Here is an 18,419-nt window from a genome sequence, read left to right on the forward strand (position 1 = left end):
CTCATATAAACCAAAACTTAACTTACCATTTCATTTGCCTAATATAAAATATAAGTATAAAATCAACCAAACCATAAGCTTATATAACATCATCAAATTCACAAGTTTGTACACTTGTTCATATATATATGAAATCAACCATAACACATGTGGTTTAAAACCAGAGTTTTGAAATTAGTTAATCTTCCTTTTATTAATTAGGGATTTAATCGATCATAGGCTAGAGGCTTGCGTTGTTGACACTAGGAAAGTTCATTAGGTTAATTTAGGTTAGTTAATTTAATTAGTTTAATTAAAACTTCTAATTTGTAACTCGATTAGATTAGAAATTATTTTTTGTAATTAATTTAATATTAATTTCTCCAATCTGAAATCCTTTGGGTATTTTCCCTACTAGGTAGTAATGAATAAAGAAGTGTGATTTGAGCCAATTATATGGCCTTAGGGGCCAAAAGAGGCCTAAAGAAAGGCTAATGTATTTTGTGAGTGTCCAAGACATCATTCGGAGGCATGAGAACACGAGACTATTCATCATGTTGCAACATGAAGGGTCGACGTCGCAACATAGTGAGAAAAGTACCAAAAGAGAAAAGTTGCCCTCAGTGTTGTGATATAACAAGAGGGTGTCGCGACACAACCGTGAATCCAAGCCTGAGCCTGTAAATTGCCATCAGTGTTGTGACATAGGGCAGAGGATATTGCAACACCACCTTAACGTGAAGGATTAATGAGCTAAGGATGTTTTGGTTCGCACAACAAACTTTAACATGAAAACATCAACTGAATTAGGTCAATGAATGATGACCAACCCTAAATCTATAGATAGGCTTCACTGAACACTTCACATTTATCTTTTCTTATGTACTTTTAATCTTTCATTCTAGTTTAGTTTGCAACTTTCTTTTAATTTTCAGTTTTTAGTTTCTTTTGTATTTAGGATTTCCATTTGTAATTTAGTTTTTTTTTCATTCTTATTCTTCGGAGAATCTAATTCTTCGGAGAATCTAACTTGTGGATTCATTAACTCTTTACCTGAACATCACCTAATCTTGATGCTCAAACACCACAATTTTCCCTCTACAAGGCTTGGAGCTTTGTCCGAGGCGGTAACTAACAAATTCTCTCCCTATTTTCCTTTTTAACTTTAGCTATCCCGTTAAGGTTTTTCCCTAGCCATGCAATGCATGCTCATATCATAATTTTTCATGGCTACATAATGTACGCTATACTACGACCATTTCATGCTTATGCAAACATGGCATATTCAAACAACATATATCATAATAGCGGGTTTGGAGTTTGGAACTCATTTGAAACTTCATTGTTTCCATAGTTTATTCCTTTTCTTGAACACCAGAGCTTCCATTCACCTGGCAGCATCTTACAACAAAAACCCTACTAGTTAAACTTGCTTTTCATCTTAAAAGCTTAGACTTTCATAAACAAGTAAAACCTCTAAAATGGTTCTGAAGGTCCGTAACCATATTTATCTATTCTTATGCACACAAAAGGGCTAAAACCCTTACCATATTGCTGGTTTCCTTACTTTTCCATCTTTATCCTCATGGAGTTTACTCTATGCAGAACTTTCCATGGCTAGTCCTTTGAGTTATTAAAGAAGATGACGAACGAGAGAAAATAAAACAAAGTTGGGAAAAAAATCATCCTTGAGAACCATCTCCCAACTATTTATAGTCATTTGCGCGCTATTACTGACCTCATGAGAACCGTGCATTGCTAATTATTATGTCTTCCATTAAGGAATCGGTAGGTTCCATCATAATCGAACTAGGTTTGGTTTTCAACTATGTCCAATTTAGTTTCCAACTTTCTCATTTCATTCAATAGGGGTCGCTAGCTTGCGGTTTCTTCCAATTTAGTCCTCTAATTATTTCAAATTTCTAGGTAATTAGAAATTTAGGTGTTACATTGTATATTGTGATAGCTTGAGTGAGCAGCATCGCATTATACTTAATCGATGGCTGAGATATTACATGTGTTGCAGATACTCAACAGCTTGAGTGAGCAACATCGAATAAACCTTGTTTAAATAAATCAAATCTATAGCTCATGGAAGCAAGGTAATTCTTTGTATCTAAAGTTAAATTACTATAGTTTTCTAGATGAAAATGTTAAATAAATAAAAATGAAATGATTGGAAGGATTGAACATAAATTTCATCATCATGTTGCAAAATGAATATGACTCATAAGTGGATTCCATTGATATGCTTATACACCGAACAAGGTTGGATGGTATGATGTAAAATAGTTTAATTATACATGTATATGTATTAAAATGTTATGATCTTGTTAGGTGACATACTAACTTATTGGTTGATTTGTACAGTTGTATACGAATAAGTAAGGATGCCAAGAATATGTCATGTTTTTTTTTTGAGTTCAAATACTTAAATGTTATAATGGTAAGCATGTTAAGTTAATTTTCATATGAACGTACTAAGCTCAAATGAATCTTAATCTATTTCATTTTCCTATTTCTTGTAGCTATCGTTTTGCAAAACTCGGCAATTGGATCAACTTGAAAATCACATTATCCAGCCTCTATTTGGTAGGCTTTTAATTGTTTATTATGGTTATATGGCATGTAATAAGGGTTCAATTTTATATAAATGTTTTGTAAAAGCAAAGTGTAATTTGTGATGTATATAATATGTGTGTTAGATAGCCTTTTGATATGTTTGGTTATGGTTTGGAATGTTGATTTTGAATATGGTTGTTAAGCATGGGAAAAATGAGAGATTTATATGAATGGTTGGCATGATTTAGTTATGTTGTGTATTTATTGAATAGATGAGATTTTGTTAGAGTACATGGCATAATAGTTTGAAACTTGAATTGCATGTTAAACACATGTATGACTTTATTATAGTTTTGGTAAGAAATGGAGTTAAAATTTGGTATTGTTTGGGATTTTTAAAGCTTGACATGTTAATTAGCTTTGGTATCAAACTTGGAAGTTATAGACTTGATAGTCACCTTGGATGATCAAAAGTTGTTTTTTGCTTGTGTAATGGGAGTATGAATGGTTACCTCTTCCCTTGGCATGAATTGAATTGAAATTTGGTGTTGTTTCATGTTTATGATGGTGCCTTATGTCATATTGGTTAGAATTGGGAAAATGATATATTTTAGTATGCTTTTGGTTTATCTTGAATAGGTTTATTGAATGGTTAATGGCATGCTTATGGCATAAGTAAACAATTAATTGTGTAACTTAATTCATAAGGCACATTTTGACATGCAAGGGCTAACACAAGGGCATGTGACACAGTCATGTGCTCTGTATGGTCAGGGTGGTTTTGGGTAAACAAGGTCTCAGTCTCTGACACGGCCATATGGCCTGGCCACACAACCGTGTGACTCTATTTTACACTTTTGCGCAATCTTTTCTAAAATGTTCTAAATGAGTCCCTGTTTGTTTCAGAATTAATTTTAGAGCTTTTGTAAGCTCAAATTAAGTTCAAATTTGTATGCTAGACATGATTTGTTTGATGAATTGATGATTTAATATCATTTTGAAAAAAAAAACTTGGATTAAATTGCATGTTCAGGTTCTGTTATTTACTACATCATCTCATAACTTAATTCTGGCGATAAAGATAGGTGAGGGGTGTTACACCAATGCCACGATGTGAAGGAGGTGACACCACGACGTTGACCCTAAATTTTTAAAACTTTACAATTTGATCCTATTTTATGCTCAAGTCAATAAAAGAGTTTTCGTAAACTCGATTAAGACTTGGTTTTATTTGTGTATCATATTATAAAGGTATTTAAGACATGAATGTATGTTTGAATAGTATATTTACTTTATATTTGACAGTAATTGATCCAACAATAGATGTGGCATCCTGTAGTTCGGACTCGGCAATCGAGTTGGGCAAAGGGTGTTATAGAAGAACCATTTAAAATTTTGGCTCGAGAGGTAAAATAATTCAGAAATAAATGGGTGGCACTAGTTAAAATATTATGGCATCGTCACCATATAGAATAGGCTATGTAGGAGCCAGAAGAAACTACGAAGTCTTGGTATCTACATCTTTTCTCAAGTAAATTTCGAGGTTGAAATTTCTTAAGGGGGGCTTGATTTTCAGTGGTGTCAAAAAAGACGATTTCGAAACCCCATTTCCATAAAATGGGTATGTAAATATTAAATTAAAAGATTTATTGAGTTGGGATAATAGTTTATTAAAATTTAGTCCTTCAATTTTTTCTTTTAGTTGTTTAATTTAGATACATGGACTAAATTGTAAAAATCTTATCATTATAGATTTTTTTAAATTGTAAAAGGTAAAAATGGTAATTAAACCATTTATCATCATCAAATAGTGGAGAATGATGCTATACTACACTAATTTTGGTTAATTGTAATTAATATTTAATTAATTAGGGCTTAATTAAATAAATTTGTATTAATTAACTTAATTTAAGTATATAAGTTAAAAATTAAGGAAAAATAAAGTTATTTCTACTTGTCTTCTGCTCCACCTAAACAAAAAAGAAAGAAAAGGTTCCAAAGCTTCAATTTACTTTGTCCTTCAATTGGTATGTTCAATTAAGTCATTTTCTTGTATTATATTGATTCTTCTCCATCGACAAGGAGGAAGATTACATCATCAGATTCGTGGTATCATATTAATTATTTCATCATCTTATCGATACAATTAATTGAAAAATTTTGTTTCCTTTTTGTGTGTGTGGACTTGTGCAAGAAATATAGTTTGGCTTGAAATATAATTATATATTTCTTTGATTTTTTTAGAATTGGGATCAAATTGAGATCATTTGTAAATTTTGATGTTTATTTTTTAAAAGTTATGACTAAACTGATATAATATGTAAAAATTAATGGCTAAATTTTTTATTATATCGATTTTTTTAACTACCACGTCAGCTTATCGTTTGTGATTTTAACGAGGTAACCATAATGACTGAACTATATAACGTGAGTACTTAATGTGTAAAATTTTTTATTTTGAATGCTTAAAATGAATACCTTTTATAGTTAGATGACCATATGGGTAGGTTTTTTTTTTCTGATTATAGTAACCTCGAGAACATTGACAGTTTAATTCGGGAAAAGAGCAAATGCTTTCTATTTTAGCAAACAATGATAAGATTATCATTGATTCCACGAATGAATTTTACTACAAGAGAAAGCCACGTCGCTTGCATTACCTTCTACTACATATAAAAGTCTTATTTCATTTTTTTTTACAGACTATAATACCAATGGTTAAATATAAAATCAAAGCATATATAAATAAAATCAGAAGCTAATAATTTTCAAGTACCTGAAAACCTTATTTCTTCAAAAATCATAACTAGTATAGAGAAATTTTGTATACATTTGCCAATAAGCAGGCAGCATTAGTGATATATGATAGCAGCCTTTTTTACAGTACAGTTGAAACTTAAATATATTAATCAACAAATATATTTCCAATGTTAAACTTAGATAATAAATATATGGCATTTCTTTGAAGCTTTTGGCAGTGCACATTATTTTACACATAATTCTCTGCTCTCTCTTTGTCACTTATATGGTAATATATATATAACACAATGTACGCTTGTATGGATAGCTTTATTAGTTGACATTTGCAAATATCATTTAGTGTTCTATAAGATAATATTTTTAATTTATTTATTAATTATAATTTTAAATTTAACTTTCAATGTTTATATATTTTTTTCTTTTAGTTAAATTTGACTTTTCAATATTTTAAAAAGAGTTGAAATTGACTATTAACCTTTCAAAAAAAAGTTAAATTATTGTTTTTATCGGAAATACTATTTGAGATGTTAAATTTTTAGACAAGACAACCTAAATGGCAATCCATGTGCATTTTATGTTATTTTTTTATAATTTTTAAATTATTTGTTGATGTGGGATATAAGATAAATAGTGTTATACCAACATAAGGCACACGTCGACTGCCATGCTAACATTGTAAAAAATGTTTTAGTCAACATTTTTGTTAAAAAAAAGTAATTTAACTCTTTTTAAAAAGTTGAGGGTTAAATTTAACTAAAAAATAAAAATTAATTTGACAAAAGATATAAATATTGAGAATTAAATTTAACAATAAACTTATTTATTATTTAAAATTATTTTTTTAGAAAATCATAACATCTAGGGGTGCGTTTGGTTCGCTGTATTGGATTAGAGGTGTATTGGATTAGAAGTGTATTGGATTAGAGGTGTAATAGCAAATCAACTGTTTGGTTGAATGTAATGGAATAGAGGCGTAATAGTAATCTTGTGTTTGGTTGAATGGAATAGAGGTGTAATAGCATAGTGGAAAAAACTAAAATGACTAGAATACCCTTAGCATAAATTTGTTTTGGTAAATGATTATTGTTATTGTTATTTAAATTTTAATAAGATTATTATTATCAATAATAAATATTTTAATCATATTTAAACATAATTATTATTAAATATATTATAATTAAAATATATGATTTAATAAAATTTAAAATAATTATAACTAATAAATTATCTTACATGAATTTGTATAATTTAAAATAATTATTATTACATAAATTTAATAATAATATATAATTTCATAAAATTCTTGATAATAAATTTTCTTATATGAATTTATACAATTTAAAATAATTAATATTAAAAAGAACTAAAAAGCACGTCCCGATGAATTTGGATAAATGATTGTCTAGATGCACTTGAATCAATAAATTCATTCTTGATGTAAAAACCTTTTTTATATTAATTTATAAAATTTAAAATTTCAAAATACTAATAATATAAATAACCACTTATTAAAAAATACATATAGAATGGATCAAGATAAATAGGTGTCCAAATTCAATTGTATCTAGATAATATTCAAATAATAAACATAAAACAGAATGGAATGAAGAGGGCAGACAGTAAAAATTTTGCCATAAAAGTATGACTGCGGATGCCTGCTAAATAGAATGCATGTCTTACAAGATCCACCTTGTTTCTCAAATGATTGGATAAATTTTTCTCACAAAATTATTTTCTTATCATTACAGCCTAATCTTTCCAACCCAGATCACCGCACAAGAGAAAAAGGGGTTAAAACAACAGAAACGGTTCAGAAATTCTAGTCGAGACCAAAAGCTTGGCCATTAAATTCACAAAGATGTCAATAGCCCCAGTAGTCATTCCGGATCTCATCATCGAATTTCTTTTTAAGCTCTGGATGTTTCTCAAAGTACTCGTCTGCGGTCATGGTGCTGATCTTTTGCTGTTCATAAAAAAAGATAAAAAATTCAGCAATTGTGATTTGGAACACAACAACACACATTCCGGCATTGTTTTATTTATTACCTTAAGTTCTTGAACCTCGGCAATTTCTTTCTCCAATCGCTCAGACTCTTTCAAGGATTTCTCCTCTGCCTCTTTCAATTCTACAAGCTATAACCACAAATAAATAGCACATCATTCGAGGAAAAAACTTGGAGACAGGGTAAAAGAGAGTCAATTATCCTGTTGATTCTCACCAATTCATCAAATTTTGGTTTGTATTGAGGAGTGACGGTGTCAACAAACTTGGGGATCTCTACACCTGCAATGGAAGAGTATATAACATTTGTAACGGTGAATCCCTCAAAACTCCATCCAAACCTTATAACAAGCATGATAAATATGATTACTTCGACTGCTAGAAATTGCAGACAAGTGAGAATTGAGTAGCTAGATGTCTATATTTTCTTCATTCTACTTTGAACATAAGTATAGGAGTATCTCAAGTTTTGGTGTCCAGAAGAATCTGATCACATAATAGCATTATTGAAATGAAACATCTACGGCATTAATCTAAAATTGTTAAATGCTAATAGCATTCAACAAGTGAATTGCACATAAATAAGAATTGTATTTGCAAACAAAATAGCAACCAATTTAAACAATGTCCTCATTGGCAATTGATTTCCATTGAACTTTCAGTGAAGTATGGGGCATGGAACTGATCTAGGAAAGATCAAGGAGATCTGGAGCTGGAAAATGATCAGAGAAATATAAAGCAATAGCAATATAAAGCAAAGGGCACAGAAATCCTCAGGAATCAGAAAGCTCAATCTGAAACTGCAAATTCCATTCTAAATACTATCACATGCTATGACCAGCAGAAGGAAGAGGAGTATCTTGGCTGAATGAACCATGCAGAAGATCACCTGTACGGTGGAAGCAGACGATAGTTGACAATTTCAAGCACCAGAAGTGTCACCGCAGGCTTGCTCAATAAAGAAGCATTCCTCTGTGCCAAATGCTGCAAAGAAGGCATTTTAAAGAAATCCTATTATTCTATTAGCAAGTGACAATATATTTTTGTAAATCCATAAAGAGAGAATAAGGAAATCAGACTTTAGCTTTGGTCTAAATTGAAAAAATCAGCAGTCAGACAACAACTAAGCCTTCTCCCACTACATGGAGTCATCTATTGATCATAAATCATCATTGGCTCTTATATAAGTTGCCAATGGATGGTTACAATGGGTTTGGAAAGAAATTTCCAAAGTGCAATTTTCTAAATTAAATGATTTAATAAAGGGTGAATTGTTACATTTAGTCAGTTAGTTGGTTTGGATGAAAAGTAGCATGATCTTGAACAGATGTCAAGAAATCTGAAAAACAAATATTATATTGACAGATAAAGTCATTATAAGTCAAATTTTGTTTTTCCAAATTAGTAGGATGATTGACTTACTTTCAGCCAGTAGCAAGAATGAGGTTACAAGTATATTGAAAGTGGCAATTACTTCTTAAGACTTCCATTAAAAATGAGATGGAATAACTTTTCCAATGGACAAAATTTATACCACAAATCTCGAAAACTGCATGACACTAATCCTTTACTAAGAAATCTTCTAAAAGATAAGAAATAATAACATTAGAAGGGAAGCAAGTTACACTGAAGTGCGAACAAATTAACGAATGAGGTGCAATGAGCAACAATCTGGTGTATGTTTCAACCATAGCAATACTAGGAACAACCTGCGTCAAACGAATCAATACCAAGCATTAGAAATAGTTTGAAAATCAGTAGTGATCCAATTGTCAAAGACCAAATAAAAATTAATTAAGCCTACAAGAAAATAGTGATCAATTTATAAATTAGATTACATTACTCTATTCAGGATAATACCTGCCCAGCAAATAAAGATTCTTCCATTTGAAAGACCAACTTCAAATAAAGATTCATTGAAAAGCCAGATAACAGTGAAATAGGCAATGGACTAACTTCCCGCATCACCATGAATCTCTCATTGGGCTGTACATTTGCTTCAGGTAACAACTCTGTAACTCCACCAGAAGATAACCAATTCATGACCGTTTCACAAGCTGGCTGCGCCATCGTGTAGGAGACAACCCAAAACATCCCAATTGATTTATAGAGAGAATAAAAAAGGAGCTAGGGATTAGAGAGAAGAAAAAGACCTGGCTGAATTTGGTTTGTAAAGTAGAGTTAACTTCATCAAAAGTGCGACGAAGAGTAGCGAACTCTTTGCGAGCCTCATCGGAGACCAAAAGCTTAGCCATCCCTTCCCAATCAATGTTCTTTGATGCTTTGAACGCGACATCGACGACTTTCTTCCCCGGTCTGCTCATTTTTCTCGCACTTTCTCGCTTCCCAAACGCGAGACGGTGGAGATTTGGTTCGAAGAAAACTGCTGTTGATGTTGGGAGGGAGAGGGTGGGGTGGAGCAGCAGATTTTGGCTGGGGAGGGTAAAACAGAAACGATTAGCTAATCCTTACTTTTGAAACGGATTGGCTAATCGTTGTTGAAGCAGAGAAAATGAGGAATACATCCGTGTTGTAATAGGCCTGTAATAGGCAATACATCAAACCAAACACGGGATTAAGTGGGGATTAATTTTACCTTCGCTTAACCTTTTAAATATTTAGTAATTTTCAAATAAAAAATTTATTGAATTTCGATTTATATTAATAACATTTTATCTTAAAACTTAAAATAGATTCATAAAAAGTATATTAAAATAAAAATATAAAATTATTTTAGTAATTTAGTACCTAAATTTAACACTTTTTTTTTCTAATTTGGTACAATATACAGCTTACAAATTGGGATCATCGCAATAGTTGAGGCTTGAAGCTGGCAATTGTTTTCATGACTTAAAATTTTTTTTGTCTAAGTTAATCATTGAGCTTGCCATTTATTCTCACATTGGGGCTTGAACTTATTTTTGGTCAAAGTTTGTCCCCAATATTTCCTTAAAAAAAGTTAGACTAAAATTTTTTTGACCCTAATGTGAGAACAATTGCCAGATTTATCTGTTGGTATAAATTTCACATTTTATATTTACAATAAAATTTATTAAAAAATTACATTTTTACATTTAATATATATTTTAATTTCAAAATATATAGTGACAAGAATCAGAAAATAATTGAAACAACTAAGTAAGTAAAGAAACTAACTAGTAAATAAATAATTAATAAATAAATTATGAGGGAATGAACGTTAATAACAAATTTGATTATAATAGTTGACATTAGTTATAAGGACTTAAAATTATTTTTTTAATTTAACTCAAATAAATATATTCGATTCAAATTCTATCTTACTTGACCTGACTCGATTCGATTTAAAAAAATTTTAAATTAATTTAAGATAATAAAATAAGATTCATCAATTCGATTAACTTAAAATTTTCCAAATAAAACGCTTTATCCTAATTTTATTCCGCACTTCCATGCCAAACCAGACTTCTCTAAAACTGGGCCGAAATGAATCAGAATGCTGAATTTGAGATTTACGAGCATGTACTAAGAGACACGTAGGTTTAGCAAAAGAGAAAATGGAGAGGGACAATTATGGTAATCTAATATATATATATATTATAACAATGTACGGCTTGTATGGATAGCTTTATTGGTTGACGTGTGCAAATTTCATTTAGTGTTATATAGGATAAATTTTTAAAATTTTATCATTGATTAGAAATAATGTGAGAATTAACCTTTTAACATTTATATATTCTATCAATTTAATATTTATTTATTTTTTTAGTTAAATTTGATTATTTATATTTTAAAAATAGTTAAAATTTATCATCAATCTTTTAAAAAAAGAAAGGTTAAATTATTGTTTTTTATCAGAAATACTAACTTAGATATTAAATTTTTAGACAAGACAATTCATATGGCAATCCACTTACACTTTACATTAATTTTTTTATAATTTTAAAACATTTATTAATGTGACATATAAGATAAATAGTATCATACCAATATAAAGTAGCCGTCAACTGCCATGCCAATATCATAAAAATATTTTAATCTTTTGTTAAAAAAATAATTTGATCCTTTTTAAAAGGTTAAAGGATCAAATTTAACTCAAAACAAAAAATAATGATCAAATATAAATATTGAGATCAAAATTAAACATTAGACCTATTTATTATTTAAAAATAATTTTTAGAAAATCATAACATCTAATATTTAAAAATTTTACGTTTGGAAAATCTTATCTAATTACTTAACCTTTTAAATATTTAGTAATTTTCGAATAAAAAAAATTATTGAATTTCAATTTATATTAATGACATTTTATCTTAAAACTTAAATTTAAAATAGTTTCTTAAAAAATATCTTAAAATTAAAATATAACAATTTTTTTAGTAATCGTACCTAAGTTTAACACATTTTCCTATTTTGGTACAATATATAAATTACAAATTAAGGTTACCGCGGGCCTGAAATTGGTAATTACTTTCATATTATGGCTTAAATTTTTTTATTCAAATTAGTCCCTAAACTTAACATTTATTTCTGCATTGGGGCTTGAACTTTTTTTGTCAAAGTTAGTCCCTCATATTTCCATAAAAAAAGTTAGACAAAAAAAAATTCAAACTCTAATGTGGGAACAATTGCCAAGTTTAAAGATTAATTTGGAACAGAAAAAGGTTTATGCGCCCAATGTGGGAGAAAAAAAACTTTAGACTATAATGTTAGAACAATTACCAAGTCTAAATTGTTAATTAAACATTATACAACATATAAATTACACTGTTAATGTATTGCTATAAGTTAATTTAGGTCAAATTAATCTGAATTTTAAAATATTTTGCACATTTGAGATTTCCACATAAAATCATTACATTTTCAGAGTTTAATCACTTCAAATTTAATATAAAAGGGATGAAACGTTAAAATCTAATACGTATAGTACATTATCAAAAAAATAAAAATAAAAAGGTATAAAATCAATTTTTATGGGTTTTCTTTGATAGTTGAGTGGATATTTTGTGAATAAAAAAAAATCAAAATGGTTTCATAATATATACAAGATTGAACAAAGTATCTATTATGGTTTCAACAAACTCCATCAACTGATTCTTGTTTCTCAGTAGTATCAAAACAACCCAAATCAATGTACTAGTTTTAAAAAGCTATCACAAATGAAGGATCTTTTTAATTAATGCCTAAATTGTCATTTAGATCATATTTTTCCCCAATGTTTACATGTATTTCTTCTCAATTCAATAAGTTATTGTTAAATGGCATCATAAAAACTATTTTTATTTTTAAAATATTAATTGAACATAGTTGATAAATTTCTATCTATGCTTCAAATAATTTTTCATAAACCAAAATTCAATATAATTTAGGGTAGGTTTCGATGGACAATTGGGTATTAAAGGGTGTCAAATTAAATAGTTTTCCATTAATGTTGAGCTGTCCAAACCTAGGGTACCCTGCTTGACTCGACTTGGGCCGGGCTTGCACAAAGATTTTAGCATCTCAAATTGGTTTAACCCGAATTCAAATTAAATAATAAAAAATATTTTTAAATTTAATTTTAATTGTAAAATATATAAATATCAATTACAAATATTTTTTAAACAGTAAAATGAGTTTTTTGGACAAATTTGACTCGTTCAAAAACAAGACTGAACATAAAAATTTTTTGGACCCAAGACTAAGTCTAACTCGACCTATGAACAGATCTACATCAGTGTAAGCAGACCTCTCCCCTTTATTGTTATGCTTTTTTACCAAGTTTTTTTTTTTCAATCCATGATTCCGAAATCAAGTGGTTTGATGAATATACAAGATTTTACAAACTATCTACTATTGGTTGAAACAATTCGAAGAATAGAGTCTATCTTCTTCAATAATATCAAAACAATAAGTTAAATCTAAAGATTACTGCAAATTAAGAATCTTATTAATTAATGCTTAAATTGCCTTTTAAATCATAAATTTTTGTAAGGGTAAGTTGTTTCCCAAACAAAGCTTCTCAATTTAGAATTCTATAATTATGGCTCTAGAAACAACTTCTAATTATGGTTATAAGTTTTGTTAAATTTGCTTTTTTCCTTTCAAACTTTATTATAACTTTTGAAAGAAAATTGTATATATATATATATATCATCATCATCATCTTGAATTCAACGATCATTTTGCTTTGCTTTTGCGGCCAGAATGATATTTTTGGTTATAATATAACAAAACATTTATTATGTTTATAATAGTATTTTTTTAATATAAATATTTTTTAATGTGTTAGAAAATTTTTATTTTAGCGTTTTTTAATGCATTTAGTGTATTATATTTTTTAATAAATTATTTTTAAATAAAAATTAATCTTAAAAAATACTAAATATGGGTGGTTTGAGCTCAAATTTACCTTTCTTAAATTGAGCCTGCCTTGGACAAAAAGTAAGCCCATTTTTCAAGCTGGGTCAAGTCTGAACTTAAAAAATTGATCTAGATACTTTACATAGTTCGAGTAAAGTCGAACTCTATATAAGACGATTCAATACTACATATTTAGATTTAAAGTTATCATAATGAAAGAAAAGAAGGAAGAAATGAAAGAAAAGGGGAAAAAAAAGAACCATATATTAATGTTTGTATTTTTGTGTGTGTTATAATTGTTTTAAATGAATTACCTATATAAACTTGAGACATTATTATTCTTATTATATAAATTTTAATACATTTGTATCATTTTATGTTATTTTTCATGTTGTAACTTATTTTTTATATTTTTAATGTCATAATTATTTCAAATATGATATTTGTGAATTCTAATTGGGTTGGTCAAATAACTCGTAAATTTGTATCGAGTTTATATAAATTAGTGCATTTATGTCTGGTCATGTTATTATTAGTGTCATGTTGAATTTTTTTCATTTGACATTGTTGATTGGAGGGTTAGTTCAGTTGTGACAGGCGGAGAGTTGGAGTATGAAGTTAAGGAGGAAAGAATGGAGAGAAAAGAGAATGATGGGGAACTTATGATTTCTTGGAGAGGTTGAGGGATCGACCCTCAACTCATTGTGCTCCAAGGTATATATAGGGGAGGTCCTCTGTCTGGTAGTCCCATGTCACCAACAATATGGATGGTAGGCCAACCTAGGTGGTCAATCAAGTGGCAGGTTCGTTGCATGTTAATTATCTCTATATACAGTACTATGTGGTCTTGTTTTGACATTCTCCTTGTCAAGGTTGTACAAGGTTGTTACGCCTTAGTAGTCCTTTAGTGCTCTCCATGGAGGGTTCGTAGTAGGTTGCTTGTAGTAGGTGGCTAGAAGTAAGTGGCCTATTAGTTGGCTTGAGTGGGATTCACAGATAGCTGACCATGAATGACTAGATAAAAGGCCATCGTAAGGGGTGTGGAAGAGAGGGCCACCCATAGGCCACACCTGTTAGGGCAGCTTACTTGGGCTCTTGTCAGGTCATCTTTCGTTCTGCCAGGTGTCATCCTTGGGATAGGGGTATAACAATTGCGCCTTGGTCAATAGTGTTGGATATGGTACCTTGAGTGAAGCATACTTGTTTGTAAACTTGGAATTTTTTCAAACAGATTGGTTAATAAAAAAATTCATTGATTACATTAATATACTTTGTATAATTGTCCGAATATGATTTTTGCACGCAAAGCAAAATAGAAGCAAATGTTGCTCACTGGTTGTCTAATGTTTAACTAATATTAAGTAGTATCACATGGTCAGATCGTAATACAGAAAGACAACTTATATTACTAGATGAACCTAAACATGTCCTTAGTCTAATCGGAAATGAGCAAACTTGTAACGCCCCAATTTTCGGGAATCCTGTGAATGTTGGCATAGGTTTAATTATGTTAGTGGGCCTCTAGAAAGCCCAAACTTAAGATAGAACCCGACAATTTTAGTTAATTTTTGTTCCATAACAAAAAGGGGGTGAAATTATGAAATAGAACCTATGTGAAAATGTTTGAAAATGCTATAGGCTAAATTGAAGTGACCAAATAAATAGGAGTGCAAAATAGGAGGATTTGCATGACAAACCTCCCATTTTACATGAAGTGGCCAGCCATCATGTTGTTGTAGACAAAATGTACACTTGATATCCATAATTTATGGTACAAATTGATACAAATTGATAATAGGTTAGGTAAATGTTCCATGATAATGGGTTAGGTAAATGTTTCATGATAATGGGTTAGGTAAATGTTTCATGATAAGAATTTCATGTCTTTTGTATTAAAGAATTAAATGGATGAAATATGAAGTTTTATTAAAAGAAAAAGGGGTGAAAAGAACAAAGTTTTGTCCATCTTTGTTCATCATAGCTGAAAGTTAGAGAAGAGAAAGGAGAGGAGAAAGCTCTTGAGTATTCGGTCATTAGGAGGAGGAAAATTGAAGGTAAGTTCTTGGTACCTTGCTTCTATTTTGAAGTTCATGAGTTCTTCTTGATTCTACCTTAACTCTTGAAGTATATTTTGATTTTTAGTTGTGTTGTGAGCATTTAGTCATGAATTAAAATGAAGGAAATGGTTGTTGTTTCATGTTCTTTGATGAAAAATGGAAGATAGGTGAAGTTGAGCCAAACAAATGAACATGCATGTGCCTTAGATGTTAAAGGGAAAAATCAGCTAACATGTTGTGCTTTAAAATGATGAAATGGAGATTATACTTAAGTAAAATCATAGATATGTGATGATTGATTGGTGATATACATGTTTAAATAACATGCATGCAAGGTATGTGTGAAAGAGTGATTTGGTAATAAATCTACTTGGGACAGCAGCAGTAACGTGACTTTGGAAAATCACCATAAATTGTGGGAGAAGAATTAGAAGCTGAATAAATTATGCAATTAAAGCTTAATGAGTCTAGTTTCAAATGGAATAAACGAGAACATATTTTGAATTCTGTACAATGAGAAATTTGATTCGTAATGAAGAGTGGTCAGATTAGTCAAACAGTGAAACATGGGAAACTTTAAGAAAAATCTGGTATTTATTGGCCGTACCAAAAATTCTGAAAATTTTATGGATAAAAGATATATGAGTCTATTTTCAGGGAAAATTAACGGCACTTGATTTGGAGTTTCGTAGCTCCAGTTATAAATAATTTAGTAACTGTTGCTCAGGAAGACGGCTTGCAGTGAAATTATGATTATGTGGTAAACATTGACAAAAATTTGTTAATGAGTTGCTTATTGATTTCTTATAAGCTTACTATGATCTGTAGGTGTGGTTGGCCGAATATTGTAAGGGGTTAATACGTAGTTTGTATTTGGATAGTTAGATTAACGTGTTAGTAATCCAATTGTAGGCGGTTCGTGTGTGGATCTCGTCAGCATATCGTCGCAAACAGGTGTGTAACTGACACCCTCTCATAGACTAGATTGGCAAAAGCCGAAATGCCGAATTGCCGAAAAGTCGGTATTTTGGGAATTTGCGAGTGTGCGAATGCTCGTAAGATAGTTGGGTTTGTATATTTGGTAATCTGAAGTAATAAACTGCAGTACGCGCGATTTCGTACATTTTGATAATTTGGGCTTAATGGGCTAAAGATCGGGTTCATGGGCCAACAGGCCCAATTCGGTAAGTATGCGCGGTAAGTGTTCTGATAGTACGTAAATAGTTAGGATATGCATGAAAACCCTAAAAGTAGCTAAATTACTATAATACCCCTATGTATGGAAAATTACTGTTATACCCCTAGGTGCAAAATTACCGTTATACCCTTAGGGTTAATTTTGACTGAAAAGCATGACGATCTGATTCTGTATGATGTATGCCATGATTATATATCTGTTGCATGGGGACATGGGTTATATTATGGAGGAAGCGTTCTGGTGGCTATGCCACAAATATCTGATCTGGTGGCTCTGCCACATATATCTGTTCTGGTGGCTCTACCACGATTATCTGTATTTGGTGACCCTGTCACATTATCTGTTCTGGCAGCCATGCTGCAAATTCTGTGGTGTGTAGCGGTTGGGTGGGTCGAGTTGTCTCCCCACACGGTGTAAGGTTGGTACGGGGGTGTATACGGTTGGATATGGTTGGGTTTCTGCATAAACATGTAATATCTGTTCTGTTCTGTTATGGGCCTATGGGCTTTATTCTGAATTCTGTTCTGGGCTAAGGCCAACTTATTCTATTTCTGTGGTTTGAGCTGATATAGGCTATGGTTGGATTAATTTACATACTGAGTTTCCCCAAACTCACCCCTTTTATTTTCATCCACGCAGGAAATCCCCAACCATAGTGGGCTTGGAGCTGTGAGGGAATTCGGAGTGGCCACCCGTTCTGAAAGTTTGATTTTCTTCTGGTGAACTGGACATCCTTTTAATTACGTTTGAGGTTTTGGGCTTTTAAATGTAATAAGGCCGCTTATTTATTTTTGATGGTTTTTATATGTTTTATTAAGATAGGTAATATTTATATTTAACTGTTGAAATTGGATAGCTTTAGGGCGCGTTTTCAAAAACAGTAATGGATTTCAAAATAACACGAAAACAAGCAAAGCTTCCGTAATAAAGATATTTTCCAAAATTAATCACTTTTCCTAAAAAGGACTTAATCAAATTGGTTTCCTAGAAATATACATGACGTTAAGGTATGGCAATGGCGGTTTGCATGTCTAGGATTGGATTCGAAGGGAGTTTGGTACTTAAGCAGTCCGATGGACTCACCTCCTCTTTTTCGGTTTCCTACCTGGTGCACAGCTTCCATTCACCTTAACCCTTAATGAATTAATCTTTTGAACATCAAGTACGATTTTCTGGACTTAGAATGGAAAATTTTTTTAACGTTTTTGATGTGGCATGCCGGATCCGGCCATAACTTCTGGGCCGGGTTTGGGGTGCTACAAAACTGATTAAAAGAATAATATGTCATCTATCAAGTCCAATTAGTGATATGCTTTATCTTGGGCATCAAAGCGGATGGCTAAGAAAAGATAGAATCATAGATGTGACTAACTAGACTGGTAGTACATCGAATTGGACCTAAGGAGAATAGATCCCAAAATTAGTTTATGGATTTATTCACTTGTGATGTTTATAGTGTGGCATACCTAAATCATAAATGGATGTTGGACTATGTATACGTGACTCGTATACTTTAATTTAAGTGAAAACTAGAGTTCAA

The 18,419-nt window shown here is 30.8% G+C and overlaps 1 protein-coding gene and 1 long non-coding RNA gene across 3 annotated transcripts; both read right to left on the reverse strand.

Moving 5' to 3' along the window:
• Positions 1-6,835: 6,835 nt before the first annotated feature.
• LOC107895178 (uncharacterized) lies at positions 6,836-8,207 on the reverse strand. 2 transcript variants are annotated; one of them, XR_005907747.1, is made up of 3 exons: positions 8,193-8,207; positions 7,348-7,585; positions 6,836-7,264 (listed from the first exon to the last, which is right to left on the reverse strand). It is a non-coding gene; the product is annotated as an uncharacterized lncRNA (long non-coding RNA). The 2 variants fall into 2 exon arrangements; XR_005907746.1 differs by lacking the exon at positions 8,193-8,207 and having other exon boundaries at positions 7,348-7,831.
• Positions 8,208-8,225: 18 nt separating this feature from the next.
• On the reverse strand, positions 8,226-9,425 carry LOC107895177 (mediator of RNA polymerase II transcription subunit 23-like). The gene is made up of 3 exons (XM_041084796.1): positions 9,164-9,425; positions 8,943-9,012; positions 8,226-8,287 (listed from the first exon to the last, which is right to left on the reverse strand). Exons 1-3 carry the CDS (start codon positions 9,395-9,397, stop codon positions 8,226-8,228), a joined length of 366 nt encoding a protein of 121 aa, XP_040940730.1. The 5' UTR covers positions 9,398-9,425.
• Positions 9,426-18,419: the final 8,994 nt, after the last annotated feature.

This window comes from Gossypium hirsutum, chromosome A13 (assembly GCF_007990345.1).
Source record: "Gossypium hirsutum isolate 1008001.06 chromosome A13, Gossypium_hirsutum_v2.1, whole genome shotgun sequence".
NCBI lineage: Eukaryota > Viridiplantae > Streptophyta > Magnoliopsida > Malvales > Malvaceae > Gossypium > Gossypium hirsutum.

What these genes read in the sequence shown, in the direction of transcription:
- LOC107895177 (XM_041084796.1), bottom strand. Translation starts at nt 9,397, where the DNA reads ATGTTTTGGGTTGTCTCCTACACGATGGCGCAGCCAGCTTGTGAAACG. An exon ending in AATCTTTATTTGCTGGGCAG is followed by an intron (nt 9,013 to 9,163) that starts GTATTATCCTGA and finishes CGTTTGACGCAG; the next exon opens with GTTGTTCCTAGTATTGCTAT. An exon ending in TGCACCTCATTCGTTAATTT is followed by an intron (nt 8,288 to 8,942) that starts GTTCGCACTTCA and finishes CCTTCTTTGCAG; the next exon opens with CATTTGGCACAGAGGAATGC.